At 36.7% G+C, this 22,748-nt stretch overlaps 1 protein-coding gene across 2 annotated transcripts in view; it reads right to left on the bottom strand.

Annotated features, from left to right (window-relative positions):
- Positions 1-22,748, bottom strand: part of Lmbr1 (limb development membrane protein 1) — a 146,277-nt gene that overhangs the window by 33,400 nt on the left and 90,129 nt on the right. For both annotated transcript variants that reach the window (XM_074059981.1, XM_074059987.1), the window contains 6 exons: positions 10,516-10,596; positions 6,529-6,605; positions 5,796-5,873; positions 2,890-2,963; positions 2,578-2,668; positions 1,223-1,289 (listed from right to left, as the gene is read on the bottom strand). In XM_074059981.1, coding sequence (XP_073916082.1) covers positions 1,223-1,289; positions 2,578-2,668; positions 2,890-2,963; positions 5,796-5,873; positions 6,529-6,605; positions 10,516-10,596 — 468 coding nt within the window. The remainder of the gene's footprint in view (positions 1-1,222; positions 1,290-2,577; positions 2,669-2,889; positions 2,964-5,795; positions 5,874-6,528; positions 6,606-10,515; positions 10,597-22,748) is intronic.

The raw sequence follows: 22,748 nt of genomic DNA, 5'->3' as shown, positions 1-22,748 counted from the left end.
AATGGTAAGGTGGTTCTCTTATCAAAGTTATCTGATGGATGGTCATAACATGTATGAGAACATTTAGCTTCAAATCAGGTTCCTAATGTGCATACTTTTGGCATTTTCAAGATTAGCACACCCTAAGTAGATGTCAAACAATAAAAAGTCCTATAAAGCAAACACAAAAGAAATAAGACCACAAAATAAGTGGGTTTTGCATAAGCCTGTGGAATAGTGGTCCCTTTTACATTTATACATTAATTCCATGTTCTGTTAAAACATGAAATTCTTTGTAAAAATTGTGAAGATAAATCCACTGTGCATTTCTTACACAGCCTGCAACACTGATGGCCTGAGTCTTCATTCAACAATGGAGGCAACTGAGAGCTAAAGCAGAGGCAGCTCAAAGGCCCTACAAGTGCTATCATAAGGGGATACAGTCTATTGGCAGAATTTTTCTCATCATTTTCCTAATCATTAATTTCTTAAAACCTATGTCTAGAGAATTAGACCTAGTGGAAACTCTTGTCTGAAATCACACTTAGTCAACAACTGAACATACAGTCTATGACAGCATTTTTATAATGACAAGAAGGCCAAAGAAGACTTACTCAACTATTTCAGTAACAAAGTGATACCTGTTTTACTTTTAGAAGATGATCATGATACTCTGCATGCTAACAAATTAAGAGAACACTGTGACAGAAAGACAGGTAGGGACAGAGACTGAGTGAGAGTGTCCTTTGCACTGGTGTGCTCCAGGGACTGCAGCACACAGAGTGCAAGTGCTTTCTACTTTCAAAGAGCAGCTTAAAATAAGCTTACAAATTTCTGCCTTTTAAACCACACAGTAAATTACACATTCAAAAAGATGTCTCATTTAAGAAAAATTATTTTAATACTTTCTAGAAATTAAATCTTTTTTTTTTTCAAAAGTTAGTTTCCTCAGTAGAAGACTGAAAGCCTAACTTGTGAATGTGGTGAAGGGAAAAAAAAGCAGCCTATTGTTTGAAGAAGGAATGTTTGTGTGTTTAAAGAATAAATGGTCTTTTTTTGATATGGTGTGGACCTACACATAAGGGAAATATAGAATAGAAAGTAGAAAATGATGTGGGAAGAAGCATTACGTTTTAAAGGTGATCTTTTTGAAAGAGTTTAGAAAGTAAAAGTTAAAGAGGTTTATGTAAAAACATCTTTAAAAGGTATGGCTTTTAAATGGACATTTCTCATTCAAACTTACCCAGTGTTCGTGACATCACAGGCAGAGCAGAGCTCAAGACCAAGATTGACACACAATTCCCAATGATCTGTTGAGAAAAACATTGGGCAATTAAGCAGTAGTATGATAACAAACCCATTAATGTTCTGTGAAATTTTGGAGTGTAGTTACCTATTGTACTGTGCCAACTTCTTAATGATAATTTACTATTTAATACAAATTTTTTAAAGAATAATAAACTTTTCCTACAAATATTTAAAGTTATATCTGTGAATTCTAGAAGGTATTTACAGTACTTGGCATGAACATAAAGTTAAGGAACACTGAAATTATTTCACAGACATTTTATATTATTGATGTGGTTACCAATTTCAAAAAACTTTGCATGCAAGTAAAAGAGAATACATTTATTATTTCTCACTGTATTTTTAAAGCCAGATTACTGCTCAAATTCAAGAGAATTTGAGAAGTAGATGTGAGATCTACTTCTAATATGCTAGACTACTAAGATTTAAGGTTTAATTCTGGTGCTTTCAGGCAACAGAATTCCAAATACCTAACTTTAGTAATTTATTTTTGATGTATCCTATGCTGTTCTTTCACATTAATAAGAGCAGTTAAAAATACTGATTAACAGTCTGATGACTTAAACTAGATAATGGATACCTCGACTACTTACTGACTGTAAAGAAGTCATAGTATTACATATTTATGGATATAAATAATTAAATACAGACATATAAACATATAATAACTTGTCTCCTTTAAGTAGGCTAAAAATATGGAATAAAAAAAAAAAAGCAAGGCAGCAGCTCTCATTAGCCATTCTTTATCAGCCTGTGGGAATATTTTATAAAGATTCAGTTGCTATACAAGCTAACAGCCTTTATTACTCCAAAGCCAATGACATGTTGTAGAAAGTCAAATTAGCCTCAGACGACAAAATGTTTCTCAACAGAACTCTTCCGTCTTACTTTAATTATTTAAATTTGAAATACTTTGTCCTTACTACTTGTAGCAACTAAGTTCTTCAGATTTCAAGCAGGCTCCCTGAAGTACAGTTAGCACAATTGGAGTTACTCATTAGCACTAAGCTTTCTCTAGAGGAAAAAGAGTCCTTTGAGGAGCCGTCCACAGCCAGTTAACAAGCTCTGCAATCCGTGCATTTACAAGTGAATGGACGCTGTCCAAATTCAACAGAGCACATCCTTTTCCCACTCACTCAGCACTCTGAAAATCTTCCAGTTGGTGTTTACGCCACTCACAAATCCCTATCACTGCAGACGAACCATTCAGGGCGATTACAAATAAAACACTCCATTTGCCTTAGAAAGCAAAAGAAAGGCCACAGTAACCTAAGTAAGACTTTGCCTTACCTTGGTCATAGTTGTGTCATCCTTCTTGGGTGTGAAGTTTCCAAAAAATCGGAGGCTATAGAAACCAACGACAGAGGACACCATGAGATAGCTGTGAGAATCAAGGAAAAATCCTGGAAAAGGATGCAGGTTTCCCTAAATTCTCAGCAGAGAACTTAAGGCCCAAAGGAAAAACAAAACAAAAAGTGGCTTTGAGTGCTTGAGGAGGACTGACTTGTTTTTTCTACTAGACAAGTGTCTTAGTAAATTACCACTGTTCCAGAAACTAGACAGAAAGCTTATTAACAGAATGTTCAGCAAAAGAAAGGATACAAAATCAAAATAATTTCAAGTGCAGCTCCCACAAAACCAAAAGTGGAGAGAGAGGCATGTCCTATTCCAGGTCCCTGGGGGAGAAAAAGACACTTCTTAGAATTCATTGACACCACTTATTTGTTTTTCCCTAAAATTGTTGCTTCATAAATAGAAGACAGTTGAAATTAGGATATTTAATATTTTGAAAGGCCAATAAAACATGGTATTTGGCTGATTTCATCAACAAAATCAGCTTCCATGTTAATAATTTTAGCAAGCTCAAAAAACTCTGATTTATTTCAAATACAGTTAAGTTCCTTGTCAAAATGATACAGTTATGCCTAGTGTTACAAAATGAACAATTTGCTATGTAAAAAAATATATTGTGAATGTTCTTGGGAGAAATGTTTTAAAAATAGAATAGCACAAAAGAAGAAGAATATACACCTATCTAGAGGCTGAAACAATGTGCAAAAGTTACACAGTATGTCAAGATTAAGCTGAGTTTAGGAAGAACATGGATGTTTATCCTGTTTCCTTTCCCCAAAATTCAGAGTTACAACAGATATATTGCTAACACAGACTATTAAAAAGTAATACACACATTTTTTTCCTAAACATTATACCATCTCGAAATCTTTTTAAAAAAATCAAAACAGAAAAAGTAATACTTACATAATAAGACCTGATAGGCAAAATATCATTCCCAACTAAAGTAGGAAAAATACTTTCAAAACTTACTAGGTAAGCATTAAAGGAACTATCTGAATGTGAATTACTGCTTCACTAGTCAGCTTAAATTATGACACCAGAGATAAATCAAAATGCATAGTCAGCTTAATAAAAAGTAAACCAATAAATAATATCATACATTATATATATATATATATATATGTGTGTGTGTGTGTGTATATGTACACATATTCTAATTTTGGCATAAAGAAGTAAATATGCAGAGCCATGGAAATGCCATATATGAACAAAGAAAGAATAAGGTTTTATCAACTTGTCAACCTTTTGAAGAAGAAATGAATAATGCTAATAGAAAGTGATGGAGTTGAGGACATGCTACCCCAAATCTGGCACCCTGGATTTGAGAAAATCTAGGAAGGTCACTCTCTGACTTCCCAAGCTTCTCTCATGCAGCTGTCAGAGATTTATGGAGGAGTGTCCTACCCAACTAAACCCAGGGGAGAGGAGGGTCCTCCCCTCTGGGATGCAGGTACAGGGAACCTACCATGCTTCTTTAGATTGTGACCATTAAGTCACACCCTCCTTGTCTGCTCACATTTCCCACCAGTGTCCATTCTTCATCAAACTGAAGCATAAAAATGCACAGTGTCCCTGTTTCTTGGGGTCTTCATTTCTGAAGGCTTCAGTGTCACATAAACCTTAGATGAATTTGTCCACTTTTCTCTTATTAAGCTGTCTTTTGATGTAGGGACCTCTGTCATGAACCTTGTACTGGGTGAGGAAAAGATTACTTTTTCTTCCCTACAAAAGTATAGAAAATATTTTGGAATATTCCCTGTCTCAAAAGAAGCCTATAGCAGGATTAAGATGATCTGATCTATTTACACAAACAGACAGGAAATCCCTAAAAGTACAAGTCACTCTACTGTGCTCTGATCAGGATGGGACAAAAATGTACGGCAAGGCTTAGAACTTCAAACAATATATGCACATATGAATAAATGAATTAAAAAAAAGGCTAGGACTTAGCTTGTTTTCAGGTATTTTAAAATGGGAATAGGAAGTCAGTTACAGGGGCGACTTCCTGGTCTACCTGTGGATTGGGTATAAACAAAGACAAGGCTAGACACAAGGGGAAGCTACTGGCTCACCAACTGAGGGAAGGGTGATGGCAGACAGTTCAAGGTCCCAAACAGGTTGTTGGTTGGGTGAGTCAAGAAAATGGCTGAAGGAATTAGCTTTTGCAAGAATAAAGTATCTTCATCTTATACTGAAATAAAGGAAGTAAGATGCTGACATTTTTCTGTAATGAAGACAGACATATCTGGCTCAGAGAAGTAACATAAGTCTGCAGAGTTCTAAAATCTCTACAGAGAACAGAAAAGCTGCTTAGGAAAATGTAATAAGATGCTAAAATTTAAACATCACATTAAATATCCAAATCTTTATAGAGACACCTGGAGAAACTGTGTCGGGTCAAGCATGGTCAGCACTTGGAAAGCTAAGGCAGAAGAATCACAAGTTCAAGACCAGCCTGAGATATATAGTGAGACCCTACTCCAAAAAAAATTAAAAAAAACCAAAAAACCCAAGTATGTCAAGTATAAATATTTCCAAATGGAAAATATATTCAAATAGCCTGATAGAATTTAATAAAATCAGGTTTTAAACAAGAAAAACAGTTAATTCATGAAAAGTACATCTGAATCTCTAATATCTATACTTGTTAATATAGTCTATTTTCTAGAGCAGATGACCCTATGCTACAATTTGGCTTTTACAAATCCATGTGTCTCTCTAACATTCTCTTTATGTATCAATTTTCTAAATCATGCGTTTTCTTAGAGAACAATGAAGACAAGTTTTAGTAAAATCAGGATCAATTAGGACATGAAGTCCAAAAGAACTATGACACTTGACAAAAGGCCCTCATAATCCAAAGGAAAAAAGAGAAAAAAATCATAGCTTACAAACAATATGAAAGTTCTTTATATGCATATAAAGAAATTCATAGAACTTGGATTGGGGTGTGGCTTACGTGGTAGAGTGCCTGTCTAGCAAGTGTGAAGACCTGAGTTCAAACCCCAGTACTGGTAGAAGAAAAAAAAATTCACAGAACTTGAAGTATTTACATGCAGAAAGGTGAATGTTTTCATTTACTTATTTCAACAGGTTATATATGTGCCGAAAACTTCTGAAAAAGAAAGATCCGTGAAAGCACTGTACCTTACCCTTGTTCCCTTTGGCATTGCTGTTTCATCAACCAGCAGGCAAAGAATATTACAAGCCACCAAGAGGACTGAGATGGACTATAACACAAAAAATAAGCTGTCAGTTCTCATTTACAAAGGTTTTTTTTTTTTTTTAACCAATACACAAATACGAAGTCTAGGAAATCAAGTGCATGTTTCAGAATAGAGGAAAAGTAGCCAAGACCAAAATTCTACATTTAAAACTAAGGATACTATATATAAAAAAACTCTAGAATAAATTCTAAAAGATTCTGTGAATTATTATAATTTCAAAGCTTATATTAAAAGATAATAATATTGATCCATTTGCAAAGTAGTCTCACCAACTGAAAACACACAACTCCACAAAGTTCAAATGTGGTAAAATATTACCAGAACAAATTAATTTCATAGTGTAATTTTTATAGTTTCTGCAGAGTCTGAAGTAGAATATCTATAACACTTTGTATTTTCTTAATTTTCAATGAAACAAAAGCCTAAATTTCTTGCTTCTTGAGGAAACACATGATCTTGAAGACTTTCCCTAATTGAAATTATTTTCCATTTTTGCTTTACTGGATTTTTACGGATAAAGGTATAGATAGGTGTATTTTAATCCTGCTGATAGAAAACAAGTTCACTAGAAACCACTTGGCTGAGGAAGCTGCCAACTCAAATGCTAAAGTAAACAACAGATAGCTACTTCTGTTTAAGTAGGCAAGTAAATTCTTACAGTCTCAATAAGAAGTAGAACCATAACAGCAGGATACACCAGATTTCTCTCCCATGCTGAAGCCTTTTTACGCCTTTCTGTTAGAAGGAAAAATAAAATAAAACAAAAATTTCACCAATTTCCAAAAATTCACTCTAGATTTATATATTCATCCCATCATGTTATAAACAGTCCACATAATTTTCGCTTTTGAAAAATTATTTTTAGTTTTCCTCCACAAACTATAAAAATCATAATTTAAAATCAGTTTGCTACATAAAATAGCTCAATCCTGTGAGGAATTTCAACTCTGAAAAGACAAGTCCAATTTTAAGGAAATATATTGTTTATAGCTTACTTTGAAAATGCAGAAATATTTATACTTTATATATATACATATTGATACTATATAGTTTTGATGAATAAAATACCATGAATAAAAAATCTCCCCTAATCTCATGCCCCAAGGATAAACACTTCCAGGGTTCTAAAGGCTGGGAGCAAACTTCCACTTCTGGCTACAACAGACTACCTTATATCACGCCAATCTTCATGCTAAGAACAACAGGAAAAGACAGATCAAACTCTTAAAAAACAATTTATGCTAATATATCATAGATCTACCAAGGCAACAAAAATTGAGGGGCTATCCTGAGTCACATGAACACCAACTTTCCCTTCAACACCTTTTCCAACATGCAGGTGACATGACCCAAGAGCCTAGAAGATTGCACAGAAATCAGTGGGTAAAAGGCAGCAATGTTTAGGCAAAATTCTCAGTAAACTCAACAGAGCCAGGGAAATAGGCATTGCCTGGGGTTACCAAGGCAGCCAGAATTCGAGATGTTATAATGACACAGAGAAGGAAAAGGCAAAGAAGGGAGCCTGACATACAGACCCACTTTCCCCTGCAGGCCTCAGGAGCTAAGAGGCTGAGAGGAGGAATAGAAAGTTGCAGTTGAGAGGCCTGGTGGCCCAGCAAAGCTCTGTCAGCTCAAGCCTACTAAGATGCCTGGTCAGAACAGCCAGGCATTCAATTACAATCAGTGAAGAGCTGTGTCCTAGGATTAAAGCTAAACTGGAAATAGACAAACCCTTGTAAAGACCAAAATCCTAGATAGCCTAAACATATCTGTCCCAACCCTAAGTGCCTACCAGAAGCCAAAGTAAAGCCTCTCAGAAAGAAGAAAACATTCTCCAGTTTCTAAACTTTTGTGCAAGAAATGTCTAATGTTCAAGAGAAAAGGATAAAGAGTAAAAAAGACAAGAAAAATAGACCCTTGGTTGACCCATGTATGGACTCATCAGAAAGAGTCCCTAAATGATTAGGATATTCGATAAAAGAAGTGACAAAATGACAAATTCTACAAATAAATTAGAACCTATAAAAAAATCAAGTGGAAATTCTAGAGCTGAAAAATACTATCAATAGAATTAAGAATTCAAGAGGTAGTTTGGACAACCATTATTACACAGCTGAGAAATGCTAAGGTGGATGACAAACCTGTAAAAGACATCATAGACCAGAACATGGAAACAAAAAGAAGGCGAATGTCTGGGAAAGAATGAGAGAAAAGGTCTAGTGTGTGTGTAAGTGGAACCTGAAGAAATGGAACAGAAAGAGGCAGAAGCATTATTTGATAAGCTAATGACCAACAATCTTCCCAAATGATGAAATACACCAACCACAGTCACAAAGTGACACAGATCTCAAGGAGAATTAAAAAACCAAAAAAATACATATATATGAAACAAAAAGTATGCGTATCAGAGTAAAACTGCTAAATAAAGACAAAAGAATATTTAAAGCCCTTCAAAAAGCAAAAATATGACTTTTTAACCAGAAGACACTGTGATGACAGCTTTAAAATACTGAGAAATATCAAATAAGGATTACTAATTCTGCTTTTTAAAAAATTTCCTACAAATAAGAAGGCAACTTTTCAGATAAGAAAAAACTGAGAAAACCCACTGCCAGCACACCTGTATGAAGTAAAATATCTGTGTTTTACAAGTAAAAGCTAAATAAGCACTGGAAACACAAGAATGGGAACACAAATCAGGAAATTATAAATTAAAACACCACTGAAACAATTTTGAAACCACTAAACTGGTAATAATTTAAAAGTCCAACATTCTCAACTGTCAACAAGGATGTAGGACAAAAGAGAAACGTGTTCTTGCCTAGCAGCACACAATAATACAAATACCTGGGGAGAAGTTTGGCATTTATCTACAAAAGTTGTATATGCACATAGACAATGATCCTATGATTCTACTTCTAATATGTGCCCTGAATAAACATACACTAATACGTGTATAAGAATGTTTATAACATTACTCATAAGATAAAATACTGCAAATACGAGCAAAATCCATCAACAGCAGAATGACTAAAGTAACTTTAGGCAACATAGTATTACTTATAAAAATGAAAATAAACATATGACTTTTAAAAACATTATTCTGAACTTCCACCTCTGAAGATGGGCCACTGACGGCAGATTTGTCATCCAGCCTGAAATAATTAAGAGACAGAGATTCATACATATGAAACCATAATTTTCAGGACATTAGACATCTGATCATGGAAGTGCAGTGATCTCTGCAAGCTGGGAACAATGGGAGTCCTGTTTGACCCAGCTTACTGTCTTGAGCGTTTCCAGACCATGGTGCAAGAAGGAGGAACCCAAGCAGAGCCTGGCTCATTCCTGAATTGAGGACATGAAATGGGAGTCTGAGGAGACCAAATTAACTGAAGTTTGCAAAGTGTCAGAGAGAAGGCTGCAGCATAGAGAAAGAATTCCAAGGACCTGCAAAAGGTCACCTCGGGTATTCATTAACGGACAGCTCAGGCATGAGAGGAAATGCCCATGAAAGAATAAAGAGCCACACAAAAATATGAGGGAACAGAGTTCAACAGTCACCAAGGGCCAAGGACAGTGGCTGCCTCCACAGGGGGAACAGTGAGCTCTGGAAGCAGTGCTGCTCTGATCCAGCCTAGCAAGTCTTCACGGCAAGACACAGCAACACCTGACTTTTTCAAGTGAATTAACCACACTCCAGAACAAAGTTCCTCACTTACAGGAATACAAAAGTGTCACCATCCCAAAAATACCTATTTTCCTGTCAAAAATTTTCCATACATGCAAAGAAGAACAAAATACAAACAATAATGAGGAAGAAAATCAATCAAAACTTATCAAGGACCAACAAAGACATTAGAATTAGCAGACAAAAACATCGAAAGTGCTGTTGTAACTGTATTGCCTAGTTTGAAAAAGGGAGAGAACACAAGCTAAACATGTCAATTAGCAGGCCCAAATAGAACTTCTAGAGATGAACACTTCAGCATCTAAGAAAAAAATATACTAGATGGGCTGAAAGGCAGATCAGACATTCAGCAGAAAGGGTCAGTATAAATGAACCTAATGATAGAACTATCCAAAATTAATATAAAGAGAAAAGGACTAAAACTCAAAGAATCACCCTTGAGCAACAAGTAATAGAGTCTTTAAAAGGGGGGGACACGGAAAAGAGAAAAAACTTGCAAAAGCTAATGGCCAAAAATTCTCTAAACTCGATGCAAACTATAAATTCCCATATCCAAGAGATCGAGTGAACTCAAAGAAGATGTAGAAAACACACTCTCTCTTTCTCTCTAGCACAATGTAATCAAATTACTCCAAATCAATGGTAAAGAGGACATCTTAATAGTATGCACAGAAAAAGGACACCTTAAAAGAGAAGTAAGATAAATTATCTGTCAGAAATAATAGAAGTAAAAATATAGAACATCTTTGAAAAGTCATTTTGTATTATTTATACAAAACAAAAAAGTTTGAATACATACTTTCTCCCCAACAGACTTTATCAATGACCTTGAACAAATGGAAAGTTTCTAATATAAATGAAAAAATTCACAAATTTTCTAATATTTTAGACTATAGTGAAGACTTAAATAACACACCAAGGCCAATACATAAATCAAGAAAAAAATGACAATACCTAATTTTGCCTTAAGAGTCTTTACATTTTCAAGTTCTTGTTCCAACTCCATTATGCTGTACTCCAGTGATGAAGACAGCCCTGTCCAAAGCAAAAAACATTTAGTATAACAACAGAACTGGTATACTGCAGAACAGGTAGCCTTTTAATGAACATATGAAATAAATTACTACAAATTGTGATGCTTAGACATAAAAACAAACGCCTCTACGATTCATAGAAAAGTGTGTTCGTGTCTTTATTCTTCAAATTGCCAAGTTCTTGCTGCTTAAAAACCACGTTTCACAGAAAATATCTTACCTTGGTAAACCCTCACTTGATCTACATTAGGCTTTTCTTAACTACACAAGTATTAGGTGCTTACTGCAACAGTGGGCGTGACCTCCTCTTCTCTATTCCGCCTCCCTGGTGTGACCACTTTATTACCATATATTGCCTCACCTTCTTAATTTCAATCACACATATGGGCTGTACTATATATTTTTGTGAATGAAGTTAACTCAGATATTTTACTTGATCATTTGCTACCCTTGTCAATAACACATCCAAATTGACACAGGGACAACTCTAATCACTGAATATACATTCCATATTGTAGATTAATTTTATTCAGATATTCCATTTGAGAACATTCTGGCTTTCCTCAATGTCTTGCCATTAGAAACAATATTGTAATAGATATGAACACATTCATATCTATCCAGGACATTTTGGTTCTATTATTTCTGTAAGACAGATTCTCAAAATTCAGATTGCTTAGTCAAAAGGTATGAGTATTTACAGTTTTAAGAGATATTTAAAGGTTTCATTCCCAAATCTTGTCATTTACTATAATAATTCAAGTTATTATAATGATTTATATTTCCAACTCTAGGTTTTGAAAGTAGCTATTTTCCAGTATCTTCCCACCGGATGTGGTAACTTGAATTTTTGCCAAAGTGATAGGTGAAAATGTTTTCTTACTGCTACTTTACCTTGCATTTCCTAAATATGATTGGGTCACATTTTCATGTTTATCCCTTGGTTTTTCCCTATTCATGTCTTCTGCTTGTCTCTCTAGTCTGTAGACAGTATGTCCCCATTCTTTCTATTTTATCTGTTCACTTTTGAAATAGATAAATTAAAATCCCCCAAAACAAATGTGCTTAGATTAGGTTTCCTCAGTTTTGAAGAGTTTTCATTATGAATTTTATTTGGCCACTGAGGTTTTTCTGTTGTATCCCTAAGACTACTACATCTGCCTTATAAATAATATCTTTTATCATTTCCTAATGATCCCCCTTTGTCTTTCATTATTTACAACTTAAATTCTGTCTTGTGGACTAAGTTCAAACTTTTCTTTTTGTTTTTACTTGTCTCGCTTGCTTGTTACACACACACACACACACACACACACACACACACCCTTTCAATTTAATCTTTTTTCTTTTATGCAGTTGAAGCTTATTTGAGGTTTAACCTATATCAGTTAGAGCAACTGAAATTGACTTCCTAGTTAAAACTGAAAAGGAATTCATGAGATCCACAGACCAGCACGAAATGTTCCAGTGAAGTGGAGAAAATCAGGGAACTGAGAGCTCTGGGGTCTCCTGCTGTCACCGTAGGGGAATGTGGCCCAACCATGCTCAGTCTTTATGCTGTGATCAAGAATGAAAGCCCAGGGAGAGCTTCAGTTCCTCGACTGGGAGAGGCAGGAAGTTGACAAGCAGCTCCACAGATCTTATCTAACAGGAGCACTGCAAAGCTTCGGCTTTACTGGAAGAAAGGGCAAACAGTGCCTGTAGCAAAAATGATGCGTAGGAGTCCAAAAACCCACCCTGATTGGTTCTGTTCTTTAATAGTCCAGCTACATTTAGTAAAATATAGTATGTGTATTCAGTATAACTTAGTATAATAGCTTCTTTTTTTATAACTTCTCACTACTTGTCTTATATTCAGTGACTTTTTAAAGTTTTATCTTCATCAGAACAGCATGTGCACACAGTTCAACATCAAATACTTGTACAGGCTTGTATGAGTGGTATGCCGCCACACAAATTCCACCTTACCAAGGATGACTGATTCCTTGGGCATTTGTCCTCCTGTCCCCATTTCTTGATTTCCATCATTAAGCATTCCCTATCCCTTCTCACTGTGGCAGATGAGGATACAAAAGTGTACCCCTCCCTTTCTCCCAATGGGACCACACTGTAATTTTGGCTAGATGGATTTTCATTATCTAAATTATTATCACAGAAATGCTATCCATTGCTTACCCATGTTGTAAACTTGTGATCAGCTTTCCTTTCTTCCTTAACATTCTTCTCATCCCTCAGAATTAACAATGATTTTCCATTTACATAGCTTTCTATGTATTTATCATTAAGTCAAACTTTTCGCCAACAGTCTCTATTTTGTCTTGGTTTATGCATCCTTCAGTTACACTGGGGATTTCTTATTCCTGAAGAAGCCACTCCCAGGCCTGCTCACTCTGGAGACCACTGCCCATGTCTGGTGCATGTGCCCATCTGGGACTACCCTTGCCTTTCCCCAGCTCTTATTTCCTGCATACTTCTGTCTTTTCTGTCTGGTTTGGGTGGGACCTATCTCTAGTTGCTTGCTAAGAAAAGATGAAAAAGAGGCAAATTCCTTAAGATTAAATGTGTAAGTAGTTTTCCTTTCTCTTATAGTTTGGTTAAATACAGAAATGGGGTGCATTTGTGAGGTCAAAACTAATTTTTCAGAATCCTGAAGTCACTGGTTGTGTGAGTTTCTCACCACTGTGATAAATACTTGAGAGAAACAATTTATAAGGAGGAAAGATTTATTTTGGCTCACAGTTTCAGAGGTTTCAGTCCAAGCTCAGCTGGATCCATTGCTTTGAGCCTGAGACAAGGGAGACCATGGCAACAGGACAGTGCAGCAGAGCCTGCTCACTTCATGGCAAACCAGGAAGCACAGAGGAAAGGAAGGGTCAGGGACAAGATACCTTTCAAGGATACACCCCAAGTGACCTACTTCCTCCAGGTAGGTCCCATCTCCTAAAGTTTCTAGCACCTACCAAAATAGTGCATCAGCTGAAAACAGAGCCTTCAACACATGAGCCCATTTGTGTTTGAAAATACAGTGAGAAATTTTCTTGATTCTGTCATTTTCTCTACCATATTTTCTCTCTTCTTTTCTAGAAGTCCTCTTAGCTAGGCGCTGCATCTTCTGAAGTGGTTCTCCAAACATTTTTAACACTTCTCTCCTATTTTCCCTATTTTTGTCATTTTGGCTTATTTTCTGGAAGAGTTCTTTTTTATCTTCCAGTATTTTAGATGTGCTATTATTTCTAAATTTCCCTTTCTGCTGTCTAGATATCCCAGGTATATGGAACCTTGGTTCTCAAGATGTGACCTTTCTCTGTCTCAATACACAGAATGTGATCATCTTTAGATGATCTCCCATACATTCTGTACCCTCATGTGTTCTTGTTTGCTTACTCACAAGACAGGCTTTCATTGGCTAGCCATCTAGTGACCCTTCCTTGTCTACTCACATTTAAGAATGAAGTAACGAAAATGCTAATTTGAAACTCAAGCCTGTGTGGGTGAGGCTTGACAACAGATTTTCTGTAGAGTAATAAAGCTAACATCCTATTGCTAGATCTGTTAAGCTTTCCTCTCAGGGTAGACAGATAACCTACTAAGACCTTCCTCCTTACCTCCCTGTTGCAGGATGAAAGCCCACTTATCCCAGTGAAGGAAGACAGAGCCTATGAATTTTGTCTGTACACATTTCCACCCTAACTGTGCCAGGCTTGAGACCTTGTCCACACTCATCTGCTGGGATGGAAAAGAGGAAAGGTGGAAAGAATGTGGACATCAAATCACTTCACAACAGGATTTTCAGCCAACCCTCCTTGTCTTAACTCTCTTCATCGGATGGTGCCACTTTCTGAGACTTTGAGGGACTCTAGGGTTTACATTGAGCACAGACGACATAAGACTCAGTTTTCTTGGATCTGCTAAACTGGAGACTTCCAAAAATCTTCTCAAGTCTACTAAACTCCAAAATTTCATTGTCTTCTCTGAACTTGTGCTTCTCTGAGCCTCAATGTTTTCATCTGTGAAATGGGGCATATCTATTAGAATACTTTCCTCTAAATCAGAAAACTCAAAGTAATTTAAAAATAAGGAAATAATTTCATGTTACTAGACGTTTGCACAGAGCAAGCACCCAAGTGGATTTTCCAGCAGCTCAACAGTGACACCAAGGGACTAAATTGTGCCACCCACACGCTGGCTTATTATGAAGGCTGGTGTCCTTTCTCCTTTCAGGTAACTTTGTAATTTCTGTTTATTATAGCGTGCTCTTTATCCTTCTTTTTCTTTTTTCCCCAGGTAGTAGAATTTTTGTTTATTTTCCCCACATTAACTATGCACTTAAATGGTTACTTTCTCATTCTTAATAATCATACTGAGAATTACATATTTTTCATTAGAGTATCAACCTTACATAGTCCTAACCCTACAGGATGTTTATCTGGATAACTTAACTGTGCCAATGTGAGACTCGAGACTATTTAACCACTCTCTCACTGCTTCTCATCTCCCCCAACAGGTGGATCTTGCTGAGATTGTCTTAAAAATATTTAGCTCAAGACTATACGTAAATTTTTCCTTCAGCATAGAAGTTAGAATAGTGCCTGGCACAAATTAGATACTCAATATACAGATGGGAAGCAAGCAAATGAACACAGCATTGTTTACCCTAGTAGATAAATGACAGCTTTGGGAAGAAGTGCATTCTCAACAGCAATCTTTATCCCTGGCTCACAACTGCAGATTTTATTCAGTTATCCTTAGGAGACTGCAAATGAGAAGTTTGACACTGATCTCTCTTTTCTTTGCAAGTAATTTTTCTTTGTAAAAGCTTAAGAGTTTTTTCTTATTATTTTTGGAGTTCAATGATCTTCTGGGATAAATACCAATCTTAAATTTTTTGTTTAGGGCTGAAAGTGTAGAGCACTTGTCCCAGCACATACGTACATACAAATATCCATACATAAACATGCATACATACATAAAATTTCCTGTTTAATCCCACCTAGGACTCTGACCACTTAACCTGCATTCAAATCTTTCTTTGGCTCACTGAAATTTTGTTCTTATTTATCTACCTTCTATTTGTTCTTTCTCCTCCCTATCATTTACATTGGGTGCCTTACCTCTGTGGGCCACGTCTTTTACTTCATTAATGATTTCCTTCTCTTTGTCATCTTTGGTCTGTAACACAAAATAGTTCTTCCAGTTGACCTACCAAATGATTACTTCAATTTTCAGATGGACTTGATTCATTTCCTATTGCTGCTATAACAAATTACCATAAAGCTTGAGGCTTAAAACGCACAAATTTATTGTCCTGCAGTTCTCAAAATCAGAAGTCCTAAAATCAACATGTCAGCAAGACTGTGTTCATCTGGATCCTCTAGAGAAGAATTGTTTCCTTCTTTTCCAGCTCCTGGAGGCCACCTGCATCCCTTGGCTCATGGTCCCTTCTTCAAATCACTCCAATCTCTGCTTCCATCTCTTTCTCTGACTCTCCTGCTTCAGTCTCTCATTGTGCCCACCAGAAAATACAGGACAATATCAAGATGCTTACCTTCTTCACATCTGCAAAGCCCTTTTGCCATGTGAAGTAACCTATATACAGGTTCTGGGCATTAGGATTGGATATGTTTAGGGGGACCATTATTCCTTCTACCTCAAAGACCATCTCACTTTTTGTTTGTCTATTGAGCTTTTATTATTTTTTTAATTTCTAAGCAATCTTTTCTAATTACCATCTCCTTAAACAGTCTTATTATTTTTGCAAGCTAAGTACAAATTCTTACTTGTCTCTCTTATCAACTGTTAACCTAAGTGGGAACCACTTGTTCTAGATAATCATCTTGGCCTTTTTCACTCAACCCAAAACAAGTAGCAGGTTTTCTCTGTCTGCTGCTATTGCTCCATAATTAGTCAGACAGTCCTTTAAACAGGGACCAGTCAACTGGAAGCCTCAGCAATTCCTGGTCTTGGGGACTAGGGACCAACTTGCCAGAAGATCTGATTCAGGAGGAAGCCTGACTGGGTGTCAGTAGGTGAAACTGGTTCTTTTTCAAAGAAAAGATGGAAAGGAGGACTCAGCCCAACAATTCAGATCAGCAGGGCAAGGCAGACCCATAGGCAAGGGGGCACCTGCAATCTCACTTAAGGGCATTCAAAGGCCGCTGTGCTAACCCCCAGGAAGCACAAAATCTAAGTTCAGGTTTCTAGAAGAAGAAAATCCTGTCACCTCTGCACCTCTTTCTTCACTTTTGCCCATCAATAAATAGAGAGAAATCCCATACCTCTCTTTCACTGTATTTGGTCTCAAATACACTGAAATGTTACATAGTATTTCCAGAGCTCATTAGTTTAATTATTTTACTTGTTAATATATAATTATGTTTTTAAGAGCGTAGGGGTAAAGATAGCATGGAGATACTAAGGTACTGTGACCCAAAGCTACCGTAGTCTGGCTACAAATTAAGTTTTGTGTTTCTGGCAGCCAAAGCAAAAGGGAAAGCAATTAAGTTACAGAATTAGTGGACATTTCCATATAACAAGGCGATTTATGAAAGATGGCGCTATTAGATTTTCAAGTGTCTTTGAATCAAAATTTTAACAATATAATAGTCTTACCAACAAGTATATTTTATTTTTCATCTCAGTTCTTTATAAATTACATGGTATCTGTAATTAATACTCATTTAATTTCTATATCCCATTAATTAGAAATACAATTCCAAACTACTTTCATTCCTATACTTGTAAAGGAGTGTTATTCCAGTAGCTAATTCAAGGTTAGGAAAAGTAATCTGATGGTTTCAGAATTCTGAAGGGGAATGGATATTAAAATAGATAGTACTCCTGCACAAAATAGGTGACTGGTAAGTACTTACTTTCATATGAAAATCAATAATACTTTCCTATTGCCCTCAAATAAGTCATGCTTTCATTAAGTGACAAGATTCATCTGGAATAACACAGAATTCAAGGACATAACCATTCCTTATTACACGGTGATATATTTATACCTAAGTGAAAGAAGTAAGCTTTGTGGATGAACAGGATATTTCCTTATAAATGACCAGAAGGAAATGGTAACAAATGTAAGGAATTATGACACACTATAAACAACACTGTAATATTATGTGAATCTAAATTGCACCAAAAAATGAAAATATCCTAAAAGCTGTATTATCATTACTTTATTTCCAAATGAATCTAAAATGTTCAATGTCAGCATTGTCTAGTCAATAAGTCAAATTGGTAGACAAAACCTGTTTGGACAAGTCATGAAAAATAAAAAGGGATTCTCCAAGAAAACCACAAAGCAGCTCATTTAAGGTCAATTTAACGGTATTACTCTGTTTTTCTTCCAGCCACGACATCAGATCTCACTACCTCAAAGGAAATTGTAAGAGTATCTATTTGCATCCCCCCGGTGATTGGCAGCTCAACACCAATTAGTTCAAAATTACACTGTTACCAGCATGCAATAAAAACAACACCTTTCATCTTTCTTACACAGGTAAGAATACCTTCAGAGCCAATAACTTTGATCAAGTAAGTATTTTTGATCCTGCCACACCCGTCTCTTTGGATTCAGGAAAACTAATAGCTGAAGGCAAATTTTCCCAGCTTTATTCTTAAGCTGAAAAACTAGTGTGGTACTGAAAATATTTTGCTCCCAAGATAACAGAATTTCCCAAAGTCCAGCATTTCTTCAGTAATTAAGCTGTTGTTAAGCCTTTTCTTAATGCATAAGACTCAATCTATTCGACAGTCTGCATGTGTTAAAGGGTAAATACTATTTAGTTTTAAATAAACGACACATTTTTAAAACAAATATACATTTCCAGTTAGGCATGAAAATAATTGAAATAACTTGATGCAATAAAATTATCTCCCTTAACAATTCGGAACCTTAAATGAGTCCATGCCCTAACTTAGTGTCATGATGAATTCTGTCTGGAAGTAGAGACTTCCAGTGTAAACAGATGCTCTTCACATTACACTTCTTAATTTACCACATTACCAAAACAGGTTCAATTAGAAAATCTTCTCCAAATAACTCTTTAAATTTTTTGATTACACTTTGACCAAAGTGATCTCCAGCTCCAGGAAGGCCACTCAAGTACTACCAATTGTCTCCAGCCACTTAGGCAAACAACTTCATTGTGCAGGCCCAAGACTCACAATAATTCATAGCGCAAACAGTTCACCATACCATGCATGGCAGACCCAGTGAGACAGGCAAAGTCCAGAAAGCATGCGAACACTGAGGCCTCACATCCAAATCTGTACTATTTTGCATGAACCAAGACTTGTTTTCTGCAGAGGAGACAACCCACACAAAGAGAGGCTCTATTTCTATACCCATTCAACTCACAGTGTTAATATTTATTAAAATCATAGTTTCTGGCTGGCGGAGTAGCTTATGTGATAGAGTGCCTGCCTAGCAAGTGTGAGGCCCTGAGTTCAAGCCCCACTGCCACCAAAAAAAAAAATTCAAGAGTTTTTATTTTACTCCTGACATGCCCACAAAAATATGATCCAGTAATGTGAGACTTCTGATATCCAACACAATTGTGAAAATGCAAATAATTTTCATAATGACTATAAGCAAGATAGAAAATATTAAACAATCAGTTTTAAGAATGTTATGAAATTCTATGTACAATTAAAATAATAGTTTGGCTTTTTTTCTGCTTCAGATACAAGCTTGGCAGATCTTCAACTATATGATGTTAAGACCATTCTTTAGCCTTCGCGTCATTATATGGTACCATCAGGAATGCCATCCATCCAGACTGTGGTTAAAAAGTATATTAAATTCATCTTCTGGGAAACAAATTTGTATCATTTTATAGGACAATTTCTTTCAATAAATTTCAAAGAGAGCCTTTCATACAACATACTATGTTCTATGTTATTCCAAAGCATTCCTTGTCTGCTGATGTTATAATGGTTTATATCTCTCTGAGTTACCTCATTGCGTCTTGCAACAAATAATTTCTTGGACCACATTTTGTTGTCATGAAAGTGACTAAAGGGCCCAAGAAGCTGAATAAAGTATAATAAGGTATCTATCACCATTTCAGCCCCTTTACACAAATGTTTTTTGTAGGCTGTCTGACTATACCCAAACATTTTTCACAGTGATCAAGAGTCTGACAAATTTGAGATATTACCCCTTCAGTGATAGGTGTATCTGTGTGTATATGTAGAAGGATGGATGAATGGATAGAAAAAGAGATACATACATACATACTATTCTTAGAATGACCACTGCTAGATTCTAAGAGAATGCATAGGAAAAACCTAGATGAAAACAATGTAAAGGACATAGGATAAGATCTGATGAAAGCTTCTGTGTTACATGAACATCAGGTAAGTCAGTAATAACCAAAGTGCACATGGTCCTGCAGCAAGAAGTGCCTCTGCCAAGATGCACTATCCCAAAGAAGTCCAGTGATTCACCCTAAGCCTTGGTGTCTTCATGAAACCCTAAGACTCAACTTGGTTATACACAGCACAACACAAGTACTGCTGGTAACATTGAGGGGTCACTGAGTTACAGGAAATGTTTGTACAAGGCATATCTTGCTGTTTTCAATCCTTTTATTTTTCAGAATACAAAGGTACTGAAACCTGGCACTCAGGGAAAAAATGAAACTACCCCTTCCAAGGGCTAAAGAATAAAGAATTAATACAAGCTTCAATGGGAAAGGCTTTTTTAAAAGATTACAATCAAGCAGGAAAGTAATTGTTACAAAAAAATGATATACTTTTTATCATTAAGATGAAAATAGTATCTAACAAAATTGAATTAAATTATTAAGTTCAAAGACTACAATATTTTTAAATAAATTACATTAAAAGAACTGTGGAGGTTTTGAACTTAAACAACAAAAAATAATTTCTATTCATTATATACTTCTAAAGTTACCCAGTACACCCATAGGCTATATACACACGAAAGCTAATTATTTCAATTAATGCTGTTGCATTACTTAAACATTTAAACATGTTAATGATATATGTATCCTCTTAACACTGGGAAGGAATTACAAAAGATCTCCTACCACAATTAATGTAATGGGACTTTCTGTTGGGCTCCTCTTCAGGGGTCGTGATTCGTGATTGCTCATATTCTGTGGCCACAACAGTAGGGGAAACCACCTCATTTCTGCCCCCTCAACCTCAGCCTGTCTGCCATGCCCCACTATAGGCCTTCCTAAACACTTGTAAAGAGATTCTGTCTTTTATCTTCTCACCAAATTTTACTCCCCCTTCCTTTCCCACTTGTATGGTAAAATGACAGCTCTCCATCCTGTGCATTTTCCATCCAGTCACTTATGCAATGGACAGACATTTACTACATACTGCCATGTGTCTATCCACATAAGGTCAAGGGCACAGCAGGGGAGAAACTAACAACTAATGCCAAAAGATTCCTGCCCCCGTGAACCTTAGCTCCAGTGTGAAGAGACAGCAGCACACACAATGGAGAGTCAGGATGCCAGGAATCAGAAGGCACAGTAGAAAACCGAAACAGGCAAGAGCAAAGAACTGCCCAGAGGAGGGAGGCTTGGTGTTATCTGATTAATGCCACAAGGCTCACCCCACAGCATGGGAAGTCTCACAAAAGGGGCTTTGAAGTCAAGACCTAGAAGACAAAAAGCAGAAGGGAAATGCCCAGGGGGAACAGCAAGGGTACAGAGTCAGAGGTGACAAATCTGACTACATTTACAAAGACTGATTCACAAGGCCAAAGCTAGACACATGGAGACCAACTAGGAAGCTACTGTAAAAATCAATCTCACCACAGGGCAATGGGTGCTCAAACAAGGGTGGAGGCAGTACAGGTAGGGACATATTTGGGAGCTAGAGCCAAGAGTTTTGTTGATGGATCTGCATGGAACTAAGAGAGAAACTGCAAGGACTTTAGCCTGAGCACCTGATGGACTGCCACTGGTGGACATAGGCCAATTGGGGGTCAGGTCTTGAGTCAACATTGGATATGATGTTTAAGATGCCTATTGGACACTTAGATGGAAATGTCTACTAGACAGCTGGATCTTCACACTCAGAGAAGGGATCAGTAGCTTACAGATGGTATTTAAAGACGTGAGACAAGGTGAAACTATTAAGGCACTGAGTGTAAATACAGAAGTTGAAGGACTACAGCATAAGGTATTCCAATGTGAAATTCTGGACAGAGAAAAAGCAGCAAAGTATGTTGAGAAAAAAGAAGTCAATTAAATTCTTAGGAAAAGTGTCATTTGTATCTCTAAAAGGAACAGGGCATAATTAGTTGTTCACACCTGTAATCCCAGCCACCCAGGAGGCTGAGACATGAAAATTTCAAATTCGAGGTTTGACTTGGCAACACAGCAAGACCATGTCTCAAAATAAAAATAAATAAAACGAACAGGAAAGTGTAAACTAAAAATCAAGTGGAATAAAAAATATTTCAAGGAGTAAAGCAGGTAACATGAGGACTACACTGTCACAGGCCAACCTGATGATAGTATTTTGTAGAGTAGTGAAAGCAAGAGACCAAAACAAGTGTGAGGCCCAGAACGACACACCTCCTCTGAGCTACGGCTGCAAGAAAAGCACAGCAAGGGCAGTAAGCCAATGCGCCAGTGGAAACAAGATCTTCTTTTCTTTTCTTTCTTCCTCTCTCTTTCCCTTTCTCTTTCTCTCTCTTTCCCTTTCTCTCTCTCTCTCTCTCTCTCTCTCTCTCTCTCTCTCTCTCTCTCTCTCTCTCTCTCTCTCTCTCTCTCTCTCTCTCTCTCTGATTCTCTCTCACTGTCTTCCTTCCTCTCCCTCTTTTCCTTTTGGAAAAAGTGCAGCATGTCTCATGCTGATGGAAAGGATCTGGCTTGAGGACACTGATCATGTAGAATGGCTGCGGTTGAGTCCCTGAGTCAGTGAGACATTGGTCCCCAGGGAGGCAGAACTGAGCCAGTAGCACAGCCAAGCCAGCCCCAGTAACAGAAGAGAAAGCATGTGTGAGGGGAGTAGCAGGGAGGTAAGCTGAAAGGCAGGAAAGAAATAGCTCATGAAAATTCTCTTCTGGCTGTTTCTATTTTCTCAAGAAAATGGAAAGGACAGCAGCTAAGAGAAGATGGTGAAGAAGGTCTGAGGAAAGAAAAGTCTGAAGTGGATTGA

This window comes from Castor canadensis, chromosome 2 (assembly GCF_047511655.1).
Source record: "Castor canadensis chromosome 2, mCasCan1.hap1v2, whole genome shotgun sequence".
Lineage (NCBI taxonomy): Eukaryota > Metazoa > Chordata > Mammalia > Rodentia > Castoridae > Castor > Castor canadensis.
Note: the sequence above shows the minus strand (reverse complement) of the source record. Positions and strands in the feature narration are given on the sequence as shown.